General features: G+C 41.9%; 1 protein-coding gene across 3 annotated transcripts in view; it reads left to right on the top strand.

Moving 5' to 3' along the window:
* The first annotated feature begins 1,864 nt into the window (after nucleotides 1–1,864).
* The window catches only part of LOC138755069 (zinc fingers and homeoboxes protein 1-like), a 28,542-nt gene continuing 7,731 nt past the window's right edge, over nucleotides 1,865–22,675 (top strand). The window contains exons 1-2 of one of the 3 annotated variants that reach the window (XM_069920271.1): nucleotides 1,865–2,102; nucleotides 10,060–12,865. In XM_069920271.1, coding sequence (XP_069776372.1) covers nucleotides 10,181–12,856 — 2,676 coding nt within the window. In that variant the 5' untranslated portion in view covers nucleotides 1,865–2,102; nucleotides 10,060–10,180 and the 3' untranslated portion in view covers nucleotides 12,857–12,865. Of the gene's footprint in view, nucleotides 2,103–2,464; nucleotides 2,738–10,059; nucleotides 12,866–22,675 lie in introns of those variants that run through there. The other 2 variants (XM_069920273.1, XM_069920272.1) reach the window with 2 other exon arrangements.

The raw sequence follows: 22,675 nt of genomic DNA on the forward strand, positions 1-22,675 counted from the left end.
AGTTGAGCTGGTCTACGGTGCACTGCTAGCCCTACCCGGTGAGTTCGTCAACACATCTCACAACCCACAGCAGTCACCGCACAGTCTACTTCCCCACCTCAGGACCCAGTTGGACTCCTTCACATCTACACCGCCGCCCAGACACGGCACACAGGCCTCTTACATCCCCAGCAGCTGAACTCCGCAGAGTATGTTTTTATCAGGTGGGGCCCATCCACAGCACCTCTACAAAGACCATACAAAGTCATCCAGCGTTCAGAATCCACTTTCACACTGGACATCGGTGGTAAGAGGGAACGGTTTACGGTGGACAGGTTAAAGCCAGCCCACCTCGACCCCACTGAACCAGTTGTGGCCCAACCCAAGAAGTGAGGCCACCCGGCAAAAAAGGACATTGGCGCTGATTCTGGGGGGGGGGGGGGTGGCTGTGTGCGGTACGCCATTAGGCAGGCAAACCGGCCCCACTTGTCACGCCCATGGCGGGGCAGCCGGCCAAAATGGTGCCGTCAGGGGTTCCCTCCTGACATTGGCACCAGGCACAGAAGCCCGCACTTGGGTACCCACGTGACGACCCAGTGACGTCGGGGCCACGCAGCGCGTTCTCAGCCAGGTCCGGGCTGGGAGTATAAGTCTAGCCACGCAGCCTGCAATAAATCAGTTTTTGCTCACTGAACTCAACCTGTCTGGCCTGTGCAATCCTTCAGTTAGCAGTGTAGCCACCGCTACAATAATACATTTGTTGTTTTGCCGCAGCATTACAGGTGTAAAATTGCTATAAATTACATTTTTAAAAATAAATTTCTGCAAAAGAAAAAAAGTGAGGGTGTCTGTGATTCATTGTCCATTCAGACATCCAATAGCAGTGGGGGAAGAAGCTGTCCTTGTGCCGCTGAGTGCTTGTCTTAAGGCTCCTTGAGGATAGAGGCTGCTTTTTTTAAGACACTTCCTCACGTAGATGTCCTTGATGGGGTGAAGTCTGGTGCCTGTGATGTCGCAGGCCGAGTTAACAACCCTCTGGAGTTTATTCTTGTCCCGAGAGTTGGTGTCTCCATACCAGGCAGTGATGCAACCAGTCAGTATGTTCTCCACAGTACACCTGTAGATGTTTACAAGAGTCTTCGGTGTCTTCCTCAGACACCTCACAAAGTATATCTGCTGGCGAGCCTTCTTTGTGATTGCATCAACATGAAGGTTCAAGGACAGATCCTCGGAGATGTTAACATCCAGGAATTTGAAGTTCTTGACCCTCTCCATTACTGATCCCTCGATGAGGACTGGGTCGTGTTCCCCTGACTTCCTCCTGAAGGTTTTGGTGTGTGGGAGGATCTGGGGGAGTGCAAGTCCCAGGATGGGTGGAATACAGGCGAGTGTGAGTCGGGGGGGGGGGGGGGGAAAGAGTGAGAATCCTGGGGTGTGGGGATCAGGGGAGGGGTAGAGTGGGGTTCCCGCGCTAGGGGGATCCGGGGAGAGAGGGAGTCCCGGAGCAGGCAGGATCCAAGTGGGAGTCCTGGGGTGGGGTGGGAGGAGTGGGAGTCCCGGGGTTGGGGGATCCAAGGAGAGAGGGCAGGCAGGATCCAAGTGGGAGTCCTGGGGAGAGGGTGGGATTCCCGGGGTGGCGGGGATCTAAGTGGGAATCCTGGGGATGGAAGTATCCCGGGAGGAGGAGGAATGGAAGACCTGGGGTTGGGATCCGGGTGGGGTTTATGGGAGTTCCGGGAGTGGGGGGCGGGAGCCATGGGGCTCCCGGGCTGTGCTCTCCGTTCCAGCCGCCGTCCTCCTCCTCCCCTCACCTGCTCCGCCCGGCCTCCAGCTGTCGTAAAGTCCCAACTCCAGCCACTTTGCGGCCGGTCGGCTGGCGACGCATCCATGACGTCAACGCGTCGACGTCCTCCCTCCCGATCAAATAAATCGGCCAATTAATTAACCGAGTGGAGACCGGGGATGATTCACCGGGAGCCGAGCGGCGGCGGGCGGGCCAGCCCTTGCTTTCAGCGGCCGAGCGGTGACTGGGAGAGAAAGCGCTGAAGGAAAGACGGCGGCGGCGTCAGCAGGAGGGGGGAGAAGGAGTCCGTGTCTGCCCGGATCATCGGCGCCGCTCGTCGGTGAGTGGCCGGCGGGGAGGCCGAGGCCCCGAACTCCAAGCGCCCCCTGCCGGCACGGCTGCATCCTGCGCGCGAACAATGCGCTTACCCCCCGCCCGCCCAGCGAGCGCTTGCGCCAGCGCCAGCGACGGCCCCGCCTACCTCCGTCCGGGCCACTCCTTGCTCCTGTGCCCGCCAATCAGCAGCGTCCTCCACCCACTCTCGTGCTCGCTGATCAACGTCCAGTCCCGCCGGCCGCTGAGCGGCCCGGACAATAGGGGCCCGCCGTCTCCGATTGGCTGGGGCAGGCGCGCGACCCCTGACCTCGGGGCCCCCCCGGCCCTCCCCTCTCCCATGCTCCGCCTCCCATTTCAGGTAGGTTGCTTGTTGCTGTTGCGCTCACAGACATTCCCTAGCATGGAGGCTGCCCCTGGGGGTGTTGGGGTGGGGGTTGGGAAAAGAGCTCCTGACTCAGCCCGGTTGTAGCTCGGGGAAAGTTGCTTCCCCAGGTGGGATGGGTTGTGGGATGGTCAGGATGATGCCCCGTCAACAGTGATGGATGCAGAAGCCCTCCCGCACCTCAACGAAACTCTGGCCTTCTCTTCGTCTTTCTTGCTCTTCAGCTGCTGATCTCCAATTCTGTCTGCCACCAGGTTGTAAGAGACCTTTAAAGTTCCTCCTCGTTTAAAGAGAACAAGGCTGGAGAGACTGAGCGGGTCAAACAGTGGCCTTCCTTCGTAGAAAGGCACACAATCAACGTTCCACCACCTGGATGAAGGGCTCAAGCCCCAAAACATTGTTTAATCATCTCTATCTTGTCTATCTAAAGGATACTCTTTGAGCTGCTGACTTTCTCCAGCCTCATGTGTTTTTACTTTGACCAGGATGTCTCCAGACTTTCGTGTTTCACTATTGCAATTTTCATGTTTTGCGCAAAATCATTTGGTGTCCCACCCTGACAGCTGCGGCATTGGCTGGTGAATTGTGTTGACTCTTGCTGCTGAAGAATCCATAGCTTAGGGTGGAAACTTGGAAATAATTGAAACAGTATAATTAGGGAAGTGTTTTAATTGAAGCAGTAAAATCAGAGAAGTGTTGTGATACTTTCAGAGCAAATTTTTCAAATTAAAGCATAAAGTTGATGCAGATTTTGTTTTCAATTTGGATTTCTTATTTACATATGATTTAGATTTTCAGTGGTTTAATACAATAAGTATATAGGGTCATTGTAAATATGAATATGCTGATGTTCCTGTAGGCTCTTGTATTTTGATTTTTTCATTAAGTATTTAAGATCTATAAGAAATAAGGGGTAATTTGGATGTACTCAAACAGAGACTAGGGTAGATAGGAAAAGGGATTATTGTTTACAAGCATTTTATTCAATATTACGACAAGCACAATACACGCTGCAGCTGAGAGGTGAGATCTCAAAACGGGTTTGTTGAGTTTCTTTTTCTCCTTCCCAGTTTATACTCCATACTTTTGCATTTTTCTCCCACGTTTCACAAATCTGCCTTCTGCAACAGTGGTCTATCGGTTTGTGTTTTTGTATCCATTTATAGGAACATAGGAAGTAGGAACAGGAATAGGCCAAAAATGGCCCATTGAGCCTGCTCCGCCATTCAATACGATCATGGCTGATCTAATTTATGACCTAACTCTACCTACTTGCCTTCTCCCCATATCCCCTAATTCCTCTATCATGTAAAAATTTATCTAACCGAATTTTAAATATGTTTAATGAGGCAGCCTCAACCACTTCCCTGGTTAGAGAATTCCAAACATTCACTACTCTCTGGGAAAAACTATTTTTCCTCACCTCTGTCCTAAATCTACTCCCCCGAATCTTGAGACTTTGTCCTCTCGTTTTAGTTTCCCCGGCCAGCTCAAAAAACCTTCCTACATCTATCCTACCCATACCTTCATAATCCATTTATGTTCTCTTGTCCCCTTTTTGAAGGCTGAAAATGAGGTTCATTAGGGGCAGGGGTGGGTTAAAAGAGCAGGTGTGTCAGCTGGAGTCAGCGCAAAGCAATGAGAAAGACACTGTTGTGGATCTTGGGATTGGGACAAACAGCAATGCAATCTGCTAGGTCGGAGGGAATATCAATTAGCATTAGAACTCAGCAAAGACCAAACCCAACAAAACACATAGCTCCACAACTTAACCTTGAACAAGAGAGATTTCACACACTAAGGCTTAAAGTGAGAGCTTATCTTTGAATGGAAGTTTCGTTCAGGGAGAAAAAAGTTGAAAATGCTATGCAATTTTAAAAAGAACATTGGAAATGTCACAAGAACCAAAGCAATAATGTGTTTAGAAGTAAAACAAAAGTCTAGACACTGGTTGAAGTAAAAACACAATGCTGGAGAAACTCAGCAGATCAGTGTCCTTTATATAACAAAGATTATGTATCTTTATCTTGGTATATAAAGTACACTGTTTGACCTGCTGAGTTTCTTCACCATTGTGTTTTTACAATAGTGTATTCAGGAAAGATACAATTTAGATTGAAAGAGTTGGGACATTTTCCACTGGAGCATAGAGGAATGAGGGGAGATTTGATGGAGGTATACAGAATTATGAGGGGTAAATGCAAGTGGGCTTTTTCCACTGCGGTTAGGTGAGTGGGTGAGAAGAGGAAATGGATTAAGGGTGAAAGATGAGATGTATAGGGGAACATTAGGGAGAATTTCACACAGATAGCGGTAAGAGTATGGAATAATCTGCTAGCTGAAGAGATGAATGCAGGCTCATTTTTGACATGTTTGAACAGGTACATGGGTGGGAGGTGTCTGGAGGGCTGTAGGCTGGGTACAGGTCATGGGATAAGGCTGAATAACAGTTCAGCATGGACTGGACGGGCTGAAGGGTCTGTTTCTGTGCTGCCTTGTTTCATGAAATTTGCAGTGGCTCAAAGATTTTAAAATGCCACCCTATGATTTATCCCTTTTCTCCTAAATATTCAATACAGTAAGAAAATAGAAAAAGGGGATTAATTGCCTGCTGATAATTTTATTGGTAACTAATGAGCAGTGTGGTATCTTGTTTTGTTTGCTGAGATTTTTTATTGTTGCTCATTGTGGTTTTGTACTGCAAAGAAATTCTAGGTTGAGAACAAAGCAAAATCAACTTTTCACCTATGATTTCATTGAACAAAAACTTCACTCATTTTCCAGGGAATCAAATCTTGAATTCTTGACCTGCAGTGCAGAACCTGACACAGGTTGATTTTTCTGCATCTCAACATGTCTGCATTGTGACCACGTCACTTTCAATATAGTCATGGTCTAATGGTTGGGTTAACCATTTGTTTCTGTGTTCATCAATTCGCCTCCCAGGAAATGAACTTGAAAGTGACAGTGTCCCAATCGTACTGGGAACAATTGTTTAATATGCAGGGAGTGATTCTTCTACAAGCTGGGCTGTGCAAGAGAGATTTGGGTGTCAGGAAATGTTATTAGTGATACCTTCACTGACGTTTATGGTAGTATCAATTTTTCACAATATTTGTGTAAAGTTCATGGATAATTTGATATTTAATTGAAACTGTCAGTTTCTGGATGGCAACAAAGCTTTGACTCTGCCTCATCTGCATAGAATTAAATAGAATAGAATTACCCCTCTTGGGAAATGAATGGCATGTTACACTGGGAGCAGACAGGGTACAATGGGCATTGAGGTACTGCTTAGTCAGGATCAGAGAATGGCTAAAATGTTGAAGCACTGCATAAATGCCACATTCATACTGCCTGGGAATCCGGAAAAATCGAAAAATGTGCACTGACCCCATCCCGAAGCAGTCTGCATTTTAGGACTTTTTAGTGTTCCCTGAAAGACAATTAACCTGCTCAGTATAAACACAAAGCTGTTGAAACTCAGCAGGTCAAGCAGTGTCCTTTGTATAACAAAGGTAAAAATACAGAACTGACATTTGAGGGCTCAGCCCGAAATATCAGTTCTGTATTTTTACCTTTCCTATATGAAGGACCTGCTGAGTTTCTCTAGCATTGTTTTTACTTCCACCATGGTGTCTGCAGATTTTCGTGTTTACTTCCAATTACCCTGCTCATTTACCCCTGTAATTTAAAAAAAAACATATGGTAAAACTAGAAAGACTTTCAATTGATTTTTAAAAAAAAAAGAAATCCCTTAACTTCAGCTCCAGTATTAACCCAATTTTTCATGATAGGAGCTAAAATTGGTGCTTTATTTGAATCATATTATTTCAAAAATCAATTCCCGGTCTTTAATTTTGATCCAAATATCAGAATTTTTTAAAAAAAGAAAACACTTAGACTCTTTCTAGTGTTTTTTTTTAAAAAATGGGTAGTTAAAGGATACTCACCTCTGGAAGGACCATTGTACAGGGAACAAGGGAGAAGATCTGTTCCCTAAGGGAAAGAGTCCTCTCAACCCCCGCAACGGCTCCTCCCCAAACCACCCTGAATCCCTGCGCTCGCTCATCCATTGGTGGCAGAGGGAGTGGGGATCAACTGGCGGGTGGTGACCCTCTACTCCGCTGCTGTGGGATTGGGACCAGGTCTCCAGGTGAATTTTGTAGCCCATTCCTGGCCAGGAGGGGAGAGGCTCTGTATGCATGGGTAACATCCAGCAGTGGCTGGCACCATTGTCCCAGACAATCCTGACGTGTAGCAAAGGATCCTCATCTCTGCCAAAGAAGTCACCAACCAGGTGGCCATTGACATTGAGAAGTCAAGGCCCTTGCCTGTCTAGGTCGCGACATCCCCGGAGTGTATCCTTGGGATGAATGTGCTCAAAGTCTAGACCCTAAAAACCAGCAGGGGCATTGCACCTCTGAGTAGCCTGAGAGAGGTTATTGATTGGGGTCAACCAGATGGGAACCTATCATGATTATGTCCCTGTGTAGGGTAATGAGAACCAGACAGTATCGGTGTGCAAAGAAGGTGGTGAGGCAGTGGCCTTCCTTTTACAGGAAGGATAATCAATCCTGCTGCTTCTCCCTACAACAACTCAATGTGGCCTACAGGGAAGGACAGAATGTGGCTTATGCTGGTGGATTACTGGCAGCTGAACAAGCAACCCAACCCTTCTGACATAGTGATCCTCCTCAAGGGAAGGGGATGGGGAGGGGAAGCATTAGTTCTCAGTCCTTCTCCATTCACCTGAGTCTGGTGTCACAGGACCAGTTTGTCCTCGTGTGGGAGGGTCACCATTACGTCTGCTTCCCATAGGTTCCACAGTGTGCCACACTTTGGCAGGCAGGGATTTATAGGGTTACAACCAGAACCAAACATCTCCCTATCGCATTATATCAATGATGTGTTGTCATAGGAACCCTTGCAGGGGAAAGTGGGCCTGGCTCCAGATACAGTGGTTACATCCTTACGGGAGTGGCAATGGCTCATTAACCCAAGAAGAAACAGGACCACAACCCAACTGTCCTGTTCCTGGGCCTACCATGGCACATGGGCCAGAGTGAGATTCCTCAACAAGGCTAGCAACAAAATTCTCACTGCTTTGATCCCCACCTCCAAGGGAGAGGCTCTGTCTGCAGTGTGTAAGTTGCTGCGATACTTGCATCTGCACATCCTGTACTGGACCATGATCCTGCATCCCTTGTACTTCATCTCCTTACCAGAGTGGGTGAATCGAGTCTGTGGCATTGTTGCAGGAACATTGAGTCCCACTGAGTTTTTGGTTCAGGGTCTTCCCAAAATCACATCACTGTTCCACAGTGTCAGTCACCAGTGTGGGATCCTGCTGGGGTGAATGTCTCCAACAGATCATGTCCCTCTGGGAGGGGAACACTCCTTGGGTGGAGTTCCAGTGGGAGAGCTGTCTCCACCAATATCGTGTCGCTGTCCCATGGTGACAGCCCTGAATGTGAGGTCCTGATGGGGAGAGCTTTCTCCACTAGCAGGTTGCATCCCTGACCCACTGTGTTGTCTCCAGGGTGGGGTCCCAATGGGGTGAATCTCTCCACCATCATCACATCACTGTGGGATGGCAAGACTCCCAGTGTGAGGTCATGATGGGAAGAGCCGTCTCCACCAGCAGGTCGCGTCCCTGTCCCGTGGTGACAGCCCCGAGTGAGGTTCTGACCTTTGCTCAGTGGGGTAAACGATTTGAATCTATTGCCTCCAACCTTGCACCACAAATCAAGTCAAAAAGACTGCAGATGCTGTGGTTATAGCAAAAACAAAAAAAAACCTCAAAAACGCTGGAGGAACTCAGTGAGTCATGCATCAGCTATTTTCAGGCCTGAGCTATTTATTTTTACCCACTATGGATGATGTGTGACCTGCTGAGTTCCTCCAGCATTTTTTGTGATTTTTTTTTTAAATCACAAATCAAATCAACCTGAGTAATCCTAAATTGCTACTTTTTGATGATTTCCCCAGCTCAACCATCTAATAATTTATAATTTAATGTAGACATACAGCACGGTAACAGGCCATTTCAGTCTGAGTCTGTGCTGCCCATTTTACAACCAATTAACCTACAACCCTGGTACATTTTGAACAGTGAGAGGAAACCGGGGCCCCCGAAGAAAACTCACGCAGATGTGGAAAGAATGTACAAGCTCCTGACAGACAGTGGGGGATTCCATCTCTGGACCCAATCGCTGGCACTGTAAAGGCATTGTACTAACTGCTACACCAACCATGCCATCCCCATATAGAAAGAACCCTCTTGTTTGGCAGCACTGAAACATCAACTGCTTTTTACTTCCTATGAATGATGCAGGACCTGCTGAGTTTCTCTAGCACTGTATACTGTACTTGACCCCAGCATCTGCAAACTTGCTTGTTTAACATTCTGGCATCTGTCTCTTTTGTCTATTGTGACTTGCTAAAGACAGTGGACATCAACAAGCCAGTCCCGTGCCAGGCCAAGCTAAAATCTCTCTGATAGATTTATTATCAATATGATCCCTACGGTTTTCACAATTGCAATTTTTCTTCCTCTCCTTGCCAAAAAAATGAAGCCACGTGTTTGAAGTGGGGAGCTTGTTATTGGCAAGAACTTTTAAATTTAGACCTACAGCATTGTAACAGGCCATTTTGACCCAGAGTATGTTTTGAATGGTGGGCACAGTGAATGAACTTGTTCTGGTATCACGCCTTATGCCCATTTTTTCTCTCTTCTGCAGCCATTGATATCTCTAGGTTGTATATTCAAAACAAAATTAACTGCATTTCATACCGATTTGCAAGTTAAATGAGTCTAAATTCATTAATATTATCTGAAGTTGAGATTTTGGTCATGATTTGAGGTCAAGGCACTACTCTATAGAGGGCTGGGGTATATGGGATGTAATCCATTGCTGAAAAGGAATTTAACAATTTGTGAGTAATCTGTTTTGAGCTCTTGGAGTTCTGATGACTCACTGGGCTGTTATGTTCATGACCGGAAAAAAGGACTGAGAAGTAATAGTTTTAAAAATAAAGAAAAACACTCTGTTCAGAACTTTCAATAACATTTTAAAGAACAGATCAAAAGCAGAGATGAAAGTTTTATTTTTCTGTTATAGAATTGACTCTGCAATGTGAAATAATTGTATGGGGATTCTGGCCAAAAACATTGGCCATTCTTTTTCTCCCACTGATGCTGCCCAACCCACTGAGTTCCTCCAGCAGCTTGTGTTTCTGTTTAGCTAGAGTATTAATGTATTTGGTTACACTGAAATTCTGATCCATGCTGACTCCTTTTCATGTGGAGATTATTGTCTTCTACTTTCTTCTTGCCATCTTGAAGACCACGTCTTGCTTGTCTGCAGTCATGCACTTGTACTGTGCTCAATTGTTAGTCATGACAAGTTGATGTTGTCCATTTATATAATTAAAAGTGTGATTTTTGTAATCTTGTTGCAGAAATTATGCCAAGAGAGTGGGTGAGTGTGTATGTGTGTGCGTGTATATGTTCTCATTTTAAAGTGGTCAATTTTTTGTCACCCTCAATTAATCTTTTGTTAACCTCTATCTACAGATGAGTGCACTGTGACAGAGCTACTGCTCGTGGGGAGGAACCCAAGGTGGAGGCCCAAAGGTAGATCAACCTGGAGTGGCACTGGCATTTTCTGAAACCAGTCCTCTTTTCACCACCAACCATGGCCAGTAAAAGGAAATCTAAAGTTCCTTGCATGGTCCCTGCAAATGAAACACTGAACCTGAACCAAGATCTGGATATGATTACAGATGTTGTTGACGATGATCTTCCTCCAGAGATTTCTGATGAGAGTTTGATAGCAGAAGGTGCTGTTGTTGATGAGAATATTTCAGAAAAGGAAATACAGGATAACCAAATAAAAAAACTAGAAGGAGGCTATGAATGTAAATACTGTACTTTTGAAACACAGGACTTGAATGAATTTACAGTGCACGTTGACTCAAAGCACCCAAATGTTATTCTCAATCCATCGTATTTCTGTGTGGAATGTAATTTTATGACCAAAAGGTATGATACACTTAATGATCACAATGTCCGACATCATTCGGGCGAAATAAATTTTAAACTTAAAATGGTGAAACACAATAATCAAACTGTCTTTGAGCAGACTGTTGAAGAATGCAATAGTAATGGAGTTTCTACAAAAGATCAGGCAGAAAACACAGACACCACTCCAATGGGAATATCAATAAGTAAAACACCAATCATGAAAATAAAAAATAAAAATGAGACCAAAAAAATCTCTCTGTCTCCAAGTTTGGTGGATGAATTCACAGCAAGGCAAGAAAGCAACGATGAGATGGTGGGACCCAGCTCAGCCTTGGGATCCACGACTACCAGCGGAATTTGCATTAACCAGGAGACAAATGGTGTAATAATTGATTCGGCAGGTATGAGCCAATTGATACAGACTCCAAATTCTAGTTTAATTACAAAAGTTATGATTCCTTTAAACAGCATTCCAACTTATAACACTAATATGGATGTAAATACCCATCTTGTGAATTCATTCAACAAATTTCCCTATCCGACACAGTCAGACATTGTAACGCTAAAAGCTCAGACAAAGTACACAGAGGAACAGATTAAAATCTGGTTCTCTGCTCAACGACTCAAGCACGGTATCAGCTGGACCCCGGAGGAGGTGGAAGATGCCAAAAAGAAACTGTTTAATGGAACTGTGCATACTGTACAGCAAACAATTACGGTCATACCAGCGCAGATTTCAACATCTGCCAATGGATTGCAGCAAATCCTCCAGCCTTGCCAGATAGTTGGTCAGCCAGGTATTGTCTTGGCACAGGTTACCAGTACAAATGTGGTTTCTGGGAATTCTCCCGTCACTGTTGCTGTTGCAGGAGTTACAAATCAAATGCACTGGCAAAGACGCAGAACCCAGGAGAGTGAGGCAGGTCCGGAAGCAAAGCGGTCAAATAGTTCTCATCTTTCTCAGCCTTCTTCCCAAGGAGGTTCACTTAATTCTGCCTCTGGTACAGATCCGTATAGTGTACGCCTCAAAAAGACAAAAGAGCAACTGATGGAGCTAAAAGCCAGCTTCAATAGAAACGCATTTCCCAGCGAGACAGAGATTGCTAGAATTATACAAGTAACAGGCCTCTCGAGAGGTGACATTAAGAAGTGGTTCAGTGACACAAGGTACAACCACAGAAATTCAAAATGTAATCAAAATGTCAACGTTGCTGAGGTCAGCAGCACCATCATTTTGGATTCAGGTGATGACACAACTTCTGAATCCCTTGGCATAAATCAGCATCGTAAGCATGGGTGGAATGCTTTCCCGGACTTTACTCCTCAGAAGTTCAAAGAGAAAAGCACTGAACAGCTTCAGCTCCTTGAAGAATGTTTCCTTTGCAATCCGTTTCCCACCGATGATGAGATTAACAAGCTAAGGACTGACACCAAACTCACCAGGAGGGAGATTGACGTCTGGTTTTGTGAGCGGAGAAAAGTTAAAGTTTCAGAAGATAAAGCTGATGAGAGCGGAAAAGCTCTGGACTGTGAAATTGATGTGAAATATAAAGACTCTGAAGGAGGACGCTCCAAATCACATTACGGACAAATGCAGAGCAGCTCTTTGGCTAGCGGCTTAGCAATACCAAGGGTAATGGTAGCCACACCTAGTAGACTGTACAAGAAAACACCACTGCAGCTACATCTGCTTAAGAGTGCATTTGTCCGTACACAGTGGCCCTCACCAGAGGAATATGACCAGTTGGCTGCGGACAGCGGACTGGCCAGAACTGATATAGTAAGTTGGTTTGGAGACACCAGGTATGCTTGGAAAAATGGCAACTTGAAATGGTACTATTATTATCAAAGTGGTAACGTGGACAGCCAAAATGGCCAAACCATGATTTACTACAGGAAGTGTAAAGGTAGAGGTAGATCGAGAGGGAGACCACGAGGAAGAGGAAGGCCCAGAGGAATTGGTAGATCTCACAACTGGAGCGGAACCACAGCAAACAAAACGTCTTCAGGCCTTGCTTCTTCTGGGATAAATGTTCTTGAACAATACTACTTGAAACACAAATATTTAAACGAAGAGGACCTTGATGATCTTGTGGCAAAATCATGCATGAGTTATGAAAACATCAGGGAATGGTTTGTACAAAGGATAACAGGTGTTGTTTCGGAGAGCAATAACTCGGATGGGCGATACCCTGGTGAAGATGGGAAAAATGAGCCACATGAAGACGAAGATTGGGCTGGTGAGGAGAATGAAGATGATGCCTCTGATGGAAGTGGGAGTAGTGACGTCTGGAAGCCTCCTTCACAGAAAGGAAATGAAGTCACGGAAGCTGATGATGAATTCTAACGTAAAAATGTGAGTAGTTGAGGTAATCCTTGACACTTGGTTCTGAGAAATCTCCAAGCATAATTGGGAAAGAGTACATCAACATAACATACTAAAAGTTAGTGGAATTTGATTCCCCCCCCCCCCCCCGATTTATTGAGAGAATTATTGGCGTTCTTTGTTAATCTTAATGCTGTTTTCCACTAGATGTAGAACATCTATGGAAGCAATGGGAGTTTTTTTTATTTCTACACAAAACAATTTAATTATTTGATGGTGACCCATTTATTGTACTTGAGTGTGGCTGGTACAGAGGATACTTCTCATCTACATCTTGATTCTGTGATTCTGCACCATGAGGTAATGATGATACTACATATGAGAGGCACAGCCAGCGTCTGTTTTCTTGGGAAAATACCAGAGGACATACAGTATGTACATAGCGAAGGGAGGGAAGTTTAGGGAGACGTCCGCGGTAAGTTTTTTTATGCAGTGTTGTGGGTGCCTGGAATGTCTTGCCAGACAAGTTCAGAAAGTCATGAGCATGAGGTTCACAGAGCCTTGGCTGTGTGGATTAAAAATTGGCTTGTATGTAGAAAGCAGAGAGTAGTAGTGGACCTTGTCAAATCCCATACTAAAATCCATCTACTGCCCAACCTTCATCAATTTCTTTGTTACCTCCTCAAAAAACAGTTAGCCTCATGAGGCACGACCTTCCCTTCACAAAACCATGCTGACTAACCTTGAGTAAATTGTATTTCTCCAAATGATCCTATCCCTTAAGAATCCTCTCCATTAGTTTGCATACCACAGTGATGTTAACTTCACTGATCTACAGTTCTCAAGATTCTCCTTTTTACCTTTTTAAACAAGGAGTCCACATTTGCCATTCTCCAATCCTCTAGCACCTCCCCTGTGGTCAAGGAGGACTCAAAGATTATAGCCAACATCCCAACCATCTCTTCCCTTCCCACATCAACCTGGGGATTTAACAATTTTTTTTTTAAGAAGATCTAATACTCCTCCTTAATCTCCACATTGTCCAGCACACAAGCCTGTTCTATTTCAACTTCGTCCTGATCAAGGTCCTTTTGTGACTAGTGAAGCAAAGTATTCATTTAGGACTTCCCCAACCTCCTCTTCCTCCAGACACATTTCCTCCTTTACCTTTCGTGGTCCCACCTTAATTCTTGTCATCCTTCTGTTCTTCACATACACATAGAATGCCTTGAGGTTCTTCTTAATCCTACTTCCCAAGGCCTTCTCATGCCCCCATCGAGTCCTTTATTCCTTTCCAGCTACCATATCATTCTCATGAGTCCTTCCTGTTTCCTGTTTTTTAAATCTAAACAAGTTGCCTCACATGTTTTGTCACAATTCCAAAATCCGTTCCTCAGTGTCCAGGGAGGTACTTGGGGGCCTATAGATTACTTCCACTATGGTGATTGCATCCTTTTTGATTTTTGACTTCTATTCACACCGACTCAGTAATGCTACTCCACCCCCCACCCCCCCCCCCCCCCCCCCACCACCTTGCATCCTATTCCTTTTAAAACACCAAAACTTCATTACCTGCATTAGCCAATTTTCCCCTTCATCCAGCCAAGTCTCTGTAACGGCCACAACATCGTAGTTCCACATACTTATCCCCTTTATTCCTGATACTCCAAGCATTGAAATGGATACATTTCAAATGCACTATCTAGCTACATTTTTGTTTTGTCCCCTGCCTGTCATTTCTTACAAACACAGAACACAAAGCATCATGCTTTTGACCTTCTGCCCGATTCTCTGCACTCACATTCAGGTTCCCATCTCCTGCTGAACTATTTTAAACTCTCCCCAACAGCTCTAGGAAACCTGCCCACCAGTTCGGGTGCAGCCTGTCTTTTTTGTGCAGATTAGACCATCCCCAGAAGAGATTCCAATGATCCACAAATCTGAATCTCTGTCCTCTGCACCAACTGTTCAGCCACACATTCATCTGCCACAACTTCCTATTCTTACCCTCTCTGGCACATGGTTCAGGCAGCAATCCTGAGATTTGAAGTCCTTCTTTTCAGCTTCTTTCCTGTCTCCCTATATTCCCTCCTCAGGATCTCATCCCTTCTCTTATCTATGTCATTGGTCACACATGGACAACATCTGGGTGCTTACCCACCCGCCTGAGAATGCTGTGGACTTGATCAGAGACATCCCTGACCCTGGCACCAGGGAGACAACTTACCATCCAGGAGCTTTGATCTTGCTCACAAAACCTTGTGTCTGTTCGCTTAACAATTCTCCAGTCACCATAGCTCTCCTCTTCTCTCCCCTCCCCTTCCTTTCTGAGCTGAGGTGTCAGAGATGTGACTGCCATGACTTGTTCCTGGTAGATTGTTCTCCCCCCCCCAACCCCACCTCCAACATTATCCAAAATTATATACTTATTATTGAGGGGAATGGCCACACGGGTGCTCTGCACTGTCTGCCAATTTCCCTTCCTTCTAACAGTCACCCAGCTAGCTGCCTCCTGAATTTTGAGGGTGATGATCTCCCTGAAGCTCCTGACTATCACTTCCTCTGCCTACTGAATGATCTGGAGTTCATCCAGCTCCAGTTCCCTAGCTCCGTCTCCAAGGAGCTGCAGCTTGTTATGAACCGTGCGTAACGAGCAGCAATAGACAATGATCCAGACAGTGTTTAATTTTAAAACACTGATTTTATTTCTAACTCTTAAACTACAGTCTTAACTTTTAAACTATCCTTAACTCTAAATCTCTAGAGCGAGAGAGAGAGACTGACCATTACAGTCCAGGCCAAAATCTAGAAAGTTGCCTCAAGGTTCAGTCTTTCAAATTCAATGATGAAGTGTAGGCCTTTGAAATTTGATGCCCAGCATTAATGATGAACTGATGGGAAGACTGGAGTTGTGGCTGCTACAGACTCTCAAATGCTTCTTGCATTGCCTTTGAAGAAATGTCCATCCACACAAGTTGTGGTCATAACACTCCTGGTCCCTTTGTAGGCAAGACTCGAACTGGGTGTCCTCCACAAAGCTTCAGGACCCTGGCACCGGTCTCTCCAAGTAACTTCACTGCCAGTCACACTTAAATGAAGCACTTTGCTTCCCAAAAAGACCCTCCTGGCATAGCTCCATCCATTGAAAAAGCCCAGTCATTCACAGAGCAAACTTTGCTCTGAATTCTACAAAAGTGGATGGCCACAAGAGCTACTTTCAAGGAGCTGTTTCCTCTCCAGCCATCAGCAGGTTCTCCTTTGCAAAATCACATGTATCTGGAACAGACTGTGAAAAGCATTCCCTCAGTTCTTCCAAAGTATTGAATTATTGCTGGGCTGTGATTTGTGCTTGGAGCTTGTGAGAAATGTTAACTGTGACCATTCAGACCCTCCTATCTATACTATCCCTTACAGTGATAATTCCATTTTACTATAATGGGAGCTCATAATACCTCCCCCAATAAAAAATGTTGAGCTGAAAGAGCAAATTTTTCAACTACAATCTACAACATTAATTAATACCTTAACTATTGTTATATAATACAGAAAAATAACCTTTTAGAAGTGTATACAACTAATAAGTTTTGTTGTGAAACATTTCAAACTTAACATCTTGAAAGGCAATCAGCAATTGCGTTATCTTTGCCTTTAATGTAAGTCATCATGAAATTATATTCTTGCAGAATTAAATTCCAATTTTATAATCTTCAATTTTTGTTTTTTATTTTACTTAAGAACAGCAAGAGATTATGGTCAGCATATACAATAATATTTTCCTGAGCAATGCAGAAATAAACATCAAAGTGCTGTAAAACCAGTACAAGGGACTGGGTAGAATAATTTTTTTGCTGTTCATTGAATTTCTTGGAAAAGTAAGCCACTGGATGATCAATACCATCACAACAACATTGCTTCATGAGTCTCTTCACTGGTATCCATGGCTAAAGAAAATGAAGACTGGAGTTGCAGTGCATTTTTAAAATAATTTTATTTAATATAAAACCACTTAACAAACATATCACAATATTTCAAACAATCCAAATACTTGTGGTATTTTATATATAAAAAAAAGATTTAAAAAATGTATATTAAAAAAACTCCTCTTAATCCCCCTTCACACTTCTTTCCCCCAACCCTCTAAAAACTGAAAAAAAGGACCAGAAAACCACAACAGGAGCACTTCCCTTTGTGAGAGAGAGAGAGAGAGAGAGAGAGAGAGAGAGAGAGAGAGAGAGAGAGAGAGAGAGACCAATAGGAGAAAGGGAATGTATGAGATTTATTTAAATTTTAGTACCAACAGTTTGTAAATTTGGGCTCCATATTTCACAAAATGTATGAGATTTAACTCTTAAATTGTAAGTAATTTTCTCAAGTGGAATACAACCACAATTTTGTCAAATTAAAAAAATATATATATTTATTTTCAATAGAAAATGGAATAAGTCTATTTTGAAATGAAGATGTTCTTTCAGACATTAAACCTCTTCCTCCAATCTCTTTATCAATTTTATTCCAAAGTTTAATTAAATGTTTCAGCATGGTTGTTTCTTTATTTGCTATTAACAATCTTGTGTTCCATTTATAAATAAAATGTTGTGAATCTCTTTCTCCTATTTTAGCAAAGTCCATGCTGGAACATTATTTAACTCATACATTATATAAATATATCTCACCTGTGCTGCTTTATAATAATTCACAAAATTGGGGAGCTGTAAATCTCTTAAATTATATTTTCATGTCAATTTATCCAAAGGAACCTTAGCCATTTTTCCTTTCCATAAAAATTTCTAGCACAAGCATTTAATTCCTTAAATGTTAAATTGGAATTGATTGGACTAACTATTGTATTTGAGGAAAAACATTAATCTTAACACAATTTACTCTACCCATCAAAGTAATAGGTAACATATTCCATTTTTCCAAATTAAAAAAAATTCTTTAATTAAAAATAAATAATTTAATTGAAACATTTTTGTCAAATCTGATTGTATTGCACAAGATTACCTAAATATTTTATTTCAAGATCTGTCCATCTAGATTTAAATTGTTGCAAAGAGTTTAAAGAATCTGTAAAATAAATCAAAACATCATCTGCAAATAAATTTATATTCTTCTTGTTTTACCTTAATACTATAATCTTTGAATATCGACTTATTATTTTAGCTAAAATGACAATGGACAACCTTGTCAACTTGATCTTGTTAATTCAAAAAATGTCGAAATCTGTCCATTTCTCACTAGTTTTGCAATAGGTTTTTTTTATACCTAATTCTAACCCAACCTATAAACTCAATTTGCATTTCTTAAAACTTTAGAGGAAATCCCATTCTAATCTGTCAAATGCTTTTTCAGCGTCAAAAGTGAATGCCATACTTATGTCTCCTCTTTTTGAGCCAAATGTATTAAACTAAGAAGCCTTGTTACATTATCTGTCGATTTCTAGTTTGATCCATATATATTAATTTTAGTAAATATTTTGCCAATTTATTTGCTAATGTTTTAACTAATATTTTATAATCAACATTTAAGAATGAAATTGGTCTATAAGATGCTGGTTTCATTGGATTTCTCTTTTTTCAGAATTACTGTAATAATTGCCATTAAAATGGATTCCAGCAGAGAATGTACCTTCATATAGCATAATTTAACACCTCCATAAATGGAGATATTAAAAGATCTTATAAAATTCTACAGAAAATCCGTCTTCTCCTGGCGATTAATTATTTTCCATTGAACTCATTACCTTGCCAATTTCCTTTAGCATAAATACTACATTCAAATCTTTCTGTTCCCCATCATTCAGACTAGGTAAAGTAATTTGAGATAAAAACTTATCAATCTTATTTTCATCATCTACTGATTCCAAATGACATAATTCGGAATAAAATTCTCTAAATATGTCATTTATTTCTTGTAGTTTGTATGTAACAGTCCCCGAAGATTTTTTAACTGCATTAATGACTAAATGTCTGTTCAGCTTTCAATTGCCGTGCTAGAACTTTATGAGCACTTTCTCCTAATTCATAACTGTTTAGTTCTTTGAATTATTTTTTCCTGTTCTATATGTCTGCGTAGTGTTATATTGAATTTTTTTATTAATTTTTCTTTTCTTCAGAAAGATTGTTTTGTAGATTTTTTTCTAATTTACCCGTCCTGTTCTAATTGATTTCTCTATTCTACCTTTTTTACTTTTAGCTGAGTAACTTATTATTTGACCTCATATATGCTTTTAATGCATCCCAAATAATATTTAAAATTAACTTCTAAAAATAATTGAATTTGTTTTCTTATAAAATCTTAAAATCTACTCTTTAATAATGCAGTATTAAATCTCCATCTATAGGGTGTATTTTCTTCCTCTAAAGTTGAACATATCAATAAAAGTGGGGAGTGATCAGAAAGTATTCTTGCTTTATACTCAAGTAATCCTTCCTTGTAACTGTGCTGATGATTTTTAAAAAATCTATTCTCGAATAAGAATCAAGTGTATGCAGATGAAAAGAATAGTCTCTTTTTCCAGGATTCAACTTTCACCAAGTATCAACTAAATTTAATTGCTTCTTAAAACTTAATATAGCCTTCACCGCTTTAGCTCTTATTACCATTTTAGTTGATTTATCCAATAATGGACAACAATTGATATCTCCGCTAAGAATAATAAAGTATTCTTCATAAAATCTTCATCATCTACATTTGGTGCCTAAATATTCATAAGTGTCAACATTTCAGAATTAATCTGACAATTAATCAAAACATATTTCCCCACAGGATCTATTATCAAAATTTTTTACTAGTAACGTTTTTTTAATTAATAGAGGCAGCCCTCTTGCTTTAGAATTAAAAGATAAAGCAATAACTTTGCCCACCCAATCCTTTTTAATTTAGAATATTCTTTTTCTGTCATCTGTTGCTTGTAGAAATGCAATAACAACCTTCACCTTTTTCATATAACTTAATATTTGTTTCCTTTTAATTTAATTATTTAGCCCATTAACATTGAAACTAAAAAAAATATTTATTTTTATCATCCATTATCCCAAATCAAAATCTCTTCCAATCCCATTCTCCCAGGTCTCTTTATCAACTCAAACCAACTCCTGTGTGCACCTCTGTCCCTTAAGAAGAAAATAGAAAAAGTATTAAAAAAAAATCCATGAATAGCCAAACAAGAAAATTAATGCTTAAAAAAACTATTTAAAAAAAAAACCCACAAAGTTGCTGAATAAAAATATTACAGCACTATTTCCCTCCACCATACGGGTCATGGCAACTGCCATGATATGGCACATAATGGTTTTGGCAAGCAAGGAAAAACATCCAACCCCACCCCCCAAACCAAGGGGAAGAATTAATTAATTGCACATTAGAGAAGAATAAATATTCTGTCGCTTCAAGGTTCACATTAACTTGATCATCATCAATTAAAGATGTTTCCATCTGAGATTCTGGCTCCAACTGAGACTCCTTTTGGCAGCTTGTAATCTGCTTCGGTGCAATTTGGATCCGCAGCACCTCTCTTTGAACTTCTCATTAAAAACTTAAACTCAACAATTCTTGCTGTTCTTCCTTAATAGTAGGAAGTGATTCTGCAAATTTTTGTGTTTCTTCTTCATCCATAAAGAACTTGGGTCATTCATTCACCAAAAACACCTTCAACATAGCTGGATATCTTAAAGTACATTTAAAGCCTTTCTTCCAAAGAATCACCTTCACTGGATTGAATTGTTTTCTTCTATCCACCACTGCTTTACTTAAAGCTACATAAAAGAAAATTTTATTTCCATTAATAACCATAGGTCCCATGTTCTGCCTAGCTTTCTGGACCGCCAATCTTAACATTTTCTCTTTACCTTGATATCGCAGACATTTAATCAATATAGCTCCAGGTGGCTGATTTGGCAGTGGTTTCCTCCGTAAAGCTCTATGAGTCCTTTCCAATTCAATTCCATTTCGAAAATTTTCTTCTCCAAAGATTCCAGGAATCCACTTTTGAAAAAATCCACAAGATCGCCACTTCCTTCAAAATCTTGTCCAAATCTTAACATTGTTCTGACCACTTTGATTTTCCAACATATCCATCATTTCTTTCCTCTCTTTTTCCCAGAGTGTATCCAAATATTCAACTCTTTCAATTCTATCATTATGAATATCCATATAGTTTTTAACTCTGCAGATCCAAATCAGCTCTTTGAACTGTTGCTTTAACTTACTTCACCTCTGAAGGATGCCTCAACATTTCACTTTTAACCATATCAGATCTAATATCTCTTATGTCAGCCCTTAAAACTTGATATTGACCCATTATTTGTAATTAAAGATCTTTCATATTTGGTTCTTTTTTTCCAAAACCCATTTTCTTGATCAACTTCATCTTGATCTGATTCTTCTTAATCTCCCTTTTTCTCTTGATCAGCAGCTGTCATAACTGCAGGTACTCCAGATAGCTCTGGCATGACTGGTATATCTGCCTGTAGTTTCTTCACTCCACCAGCACTACTGGGAATGGCACTATGGAGCGACCATTCCAATGCATAATCTTCCTCTTCAGACATTGGTGGAAATAAACCTTTGTGCTTGTGCATAATATTAGTGTATTCTTATGGGGAGATCTGAATCGACCCAGTGCCATCTTTCCTGGTGTCTTTGGGAAGGTGGTACTGGTTGTCATCGCTCGAATCTGTCATGGTGACTTAGGAACTTGAGGCCCAGGCTCAAGTTCCTCAATTCTTTTAGAATCTTTACTTACTTTTCTTCTCTCTTGCTGCTCTCTTTCCTCTGGCTGCCATATCCAAGAGCTTCTAGGTAAACTCCGGAGAATTTTAATATATTTTAAATTTAAAATAAATTTTTAATTTTGTCCTAATATTTTAATCCCCCAGGAGTGTTGTAATTCCATCTCCTTCCCCTACGCCATTACACTCCGCCCGCCCACCCCCCATTTCTTGCATTGCCTTTGAAGAAATGAGGTCACAACACTTCTGGTCCCTTTGTAGGCAAGACTCGAACTGGGCAGCTCCATGAAGCTTCCAAGACCCTGACACCAGTCTCTCCAAGTAACTTCCCTGCTAGTCACACTTAAAATTAAGCGGTCTCTCCAAGTGACTGTGCCACTGTTAGTCACAATTAAAATGAAGCACTCAAAAGACCCTCCTGTCACAGTTCCATCCACTGAAAGGCCCAGTCATTCACAGAGCATGCTTTGTCCTGAATTTCACAAAAAAATTGGCTGGCCACAAGAGCTGCTTTCAAGGAACTGTTTCCAGCAGTCAGCATGGTTTTCTTTGCAAAATTGCAATGTCTTTGCGAATGTATCGAATTCTGGAACGGTATATGACAAACCTTCCCTCAGTTCTACCAATGTATCAAATTATCACTGGACTGTGACATGCATGGTGCTTGTGTGAAATGTTAAATGTTGACTGGCCATTCAGTCCCTCCTATTCTATCCCTTAGTGATAATCCCATTTTACTAAAATGGATGCACCTCTTGCAGGTGAAATCATCAGGGACTATTGTGCTCTCCAAGATTTCCCACTTCCTGCATTTGAAACTTTCCTCTGGCCTTGCTTCAGTCTCTATGACCTATTCTTTGTTTATATGCAAAGATCTAACCTGGCCTTTGCTTACTGGAAACAAGCTCGTCCTTGGCCTCTTCATGCCGAACACTCGCGAGCCAAAGCCTCAAAGACCCACTGGGTTCTTCTCACTGGCCGCTCTGCTCGAGCTTCCCGTTTTTATTTGTTACTGCCCCTTATCTGTAACTCACTGCCACCAATCACTCTTCTGATTGACACTAATGATCCTCTACTCCTGTTTTAAATTCATTTACCAAAAGCCTGG

This window comes from Narcine bancroftii, chromosome 2 (genome assembly GCF_036971445.1).
Source record: "Narcine bancroftii isolate sNarBan1 chromosome 2, sNarBan1.hap1, whole genome shotgun sequence".
NCBI classification, from domain to species: domain Eukaryota; kingdom Metazoa; phylum Chordata; class Chondrichthyes; order Torpediniformes; family Narcinidae; genus Narcine; species Narcine bancroftii.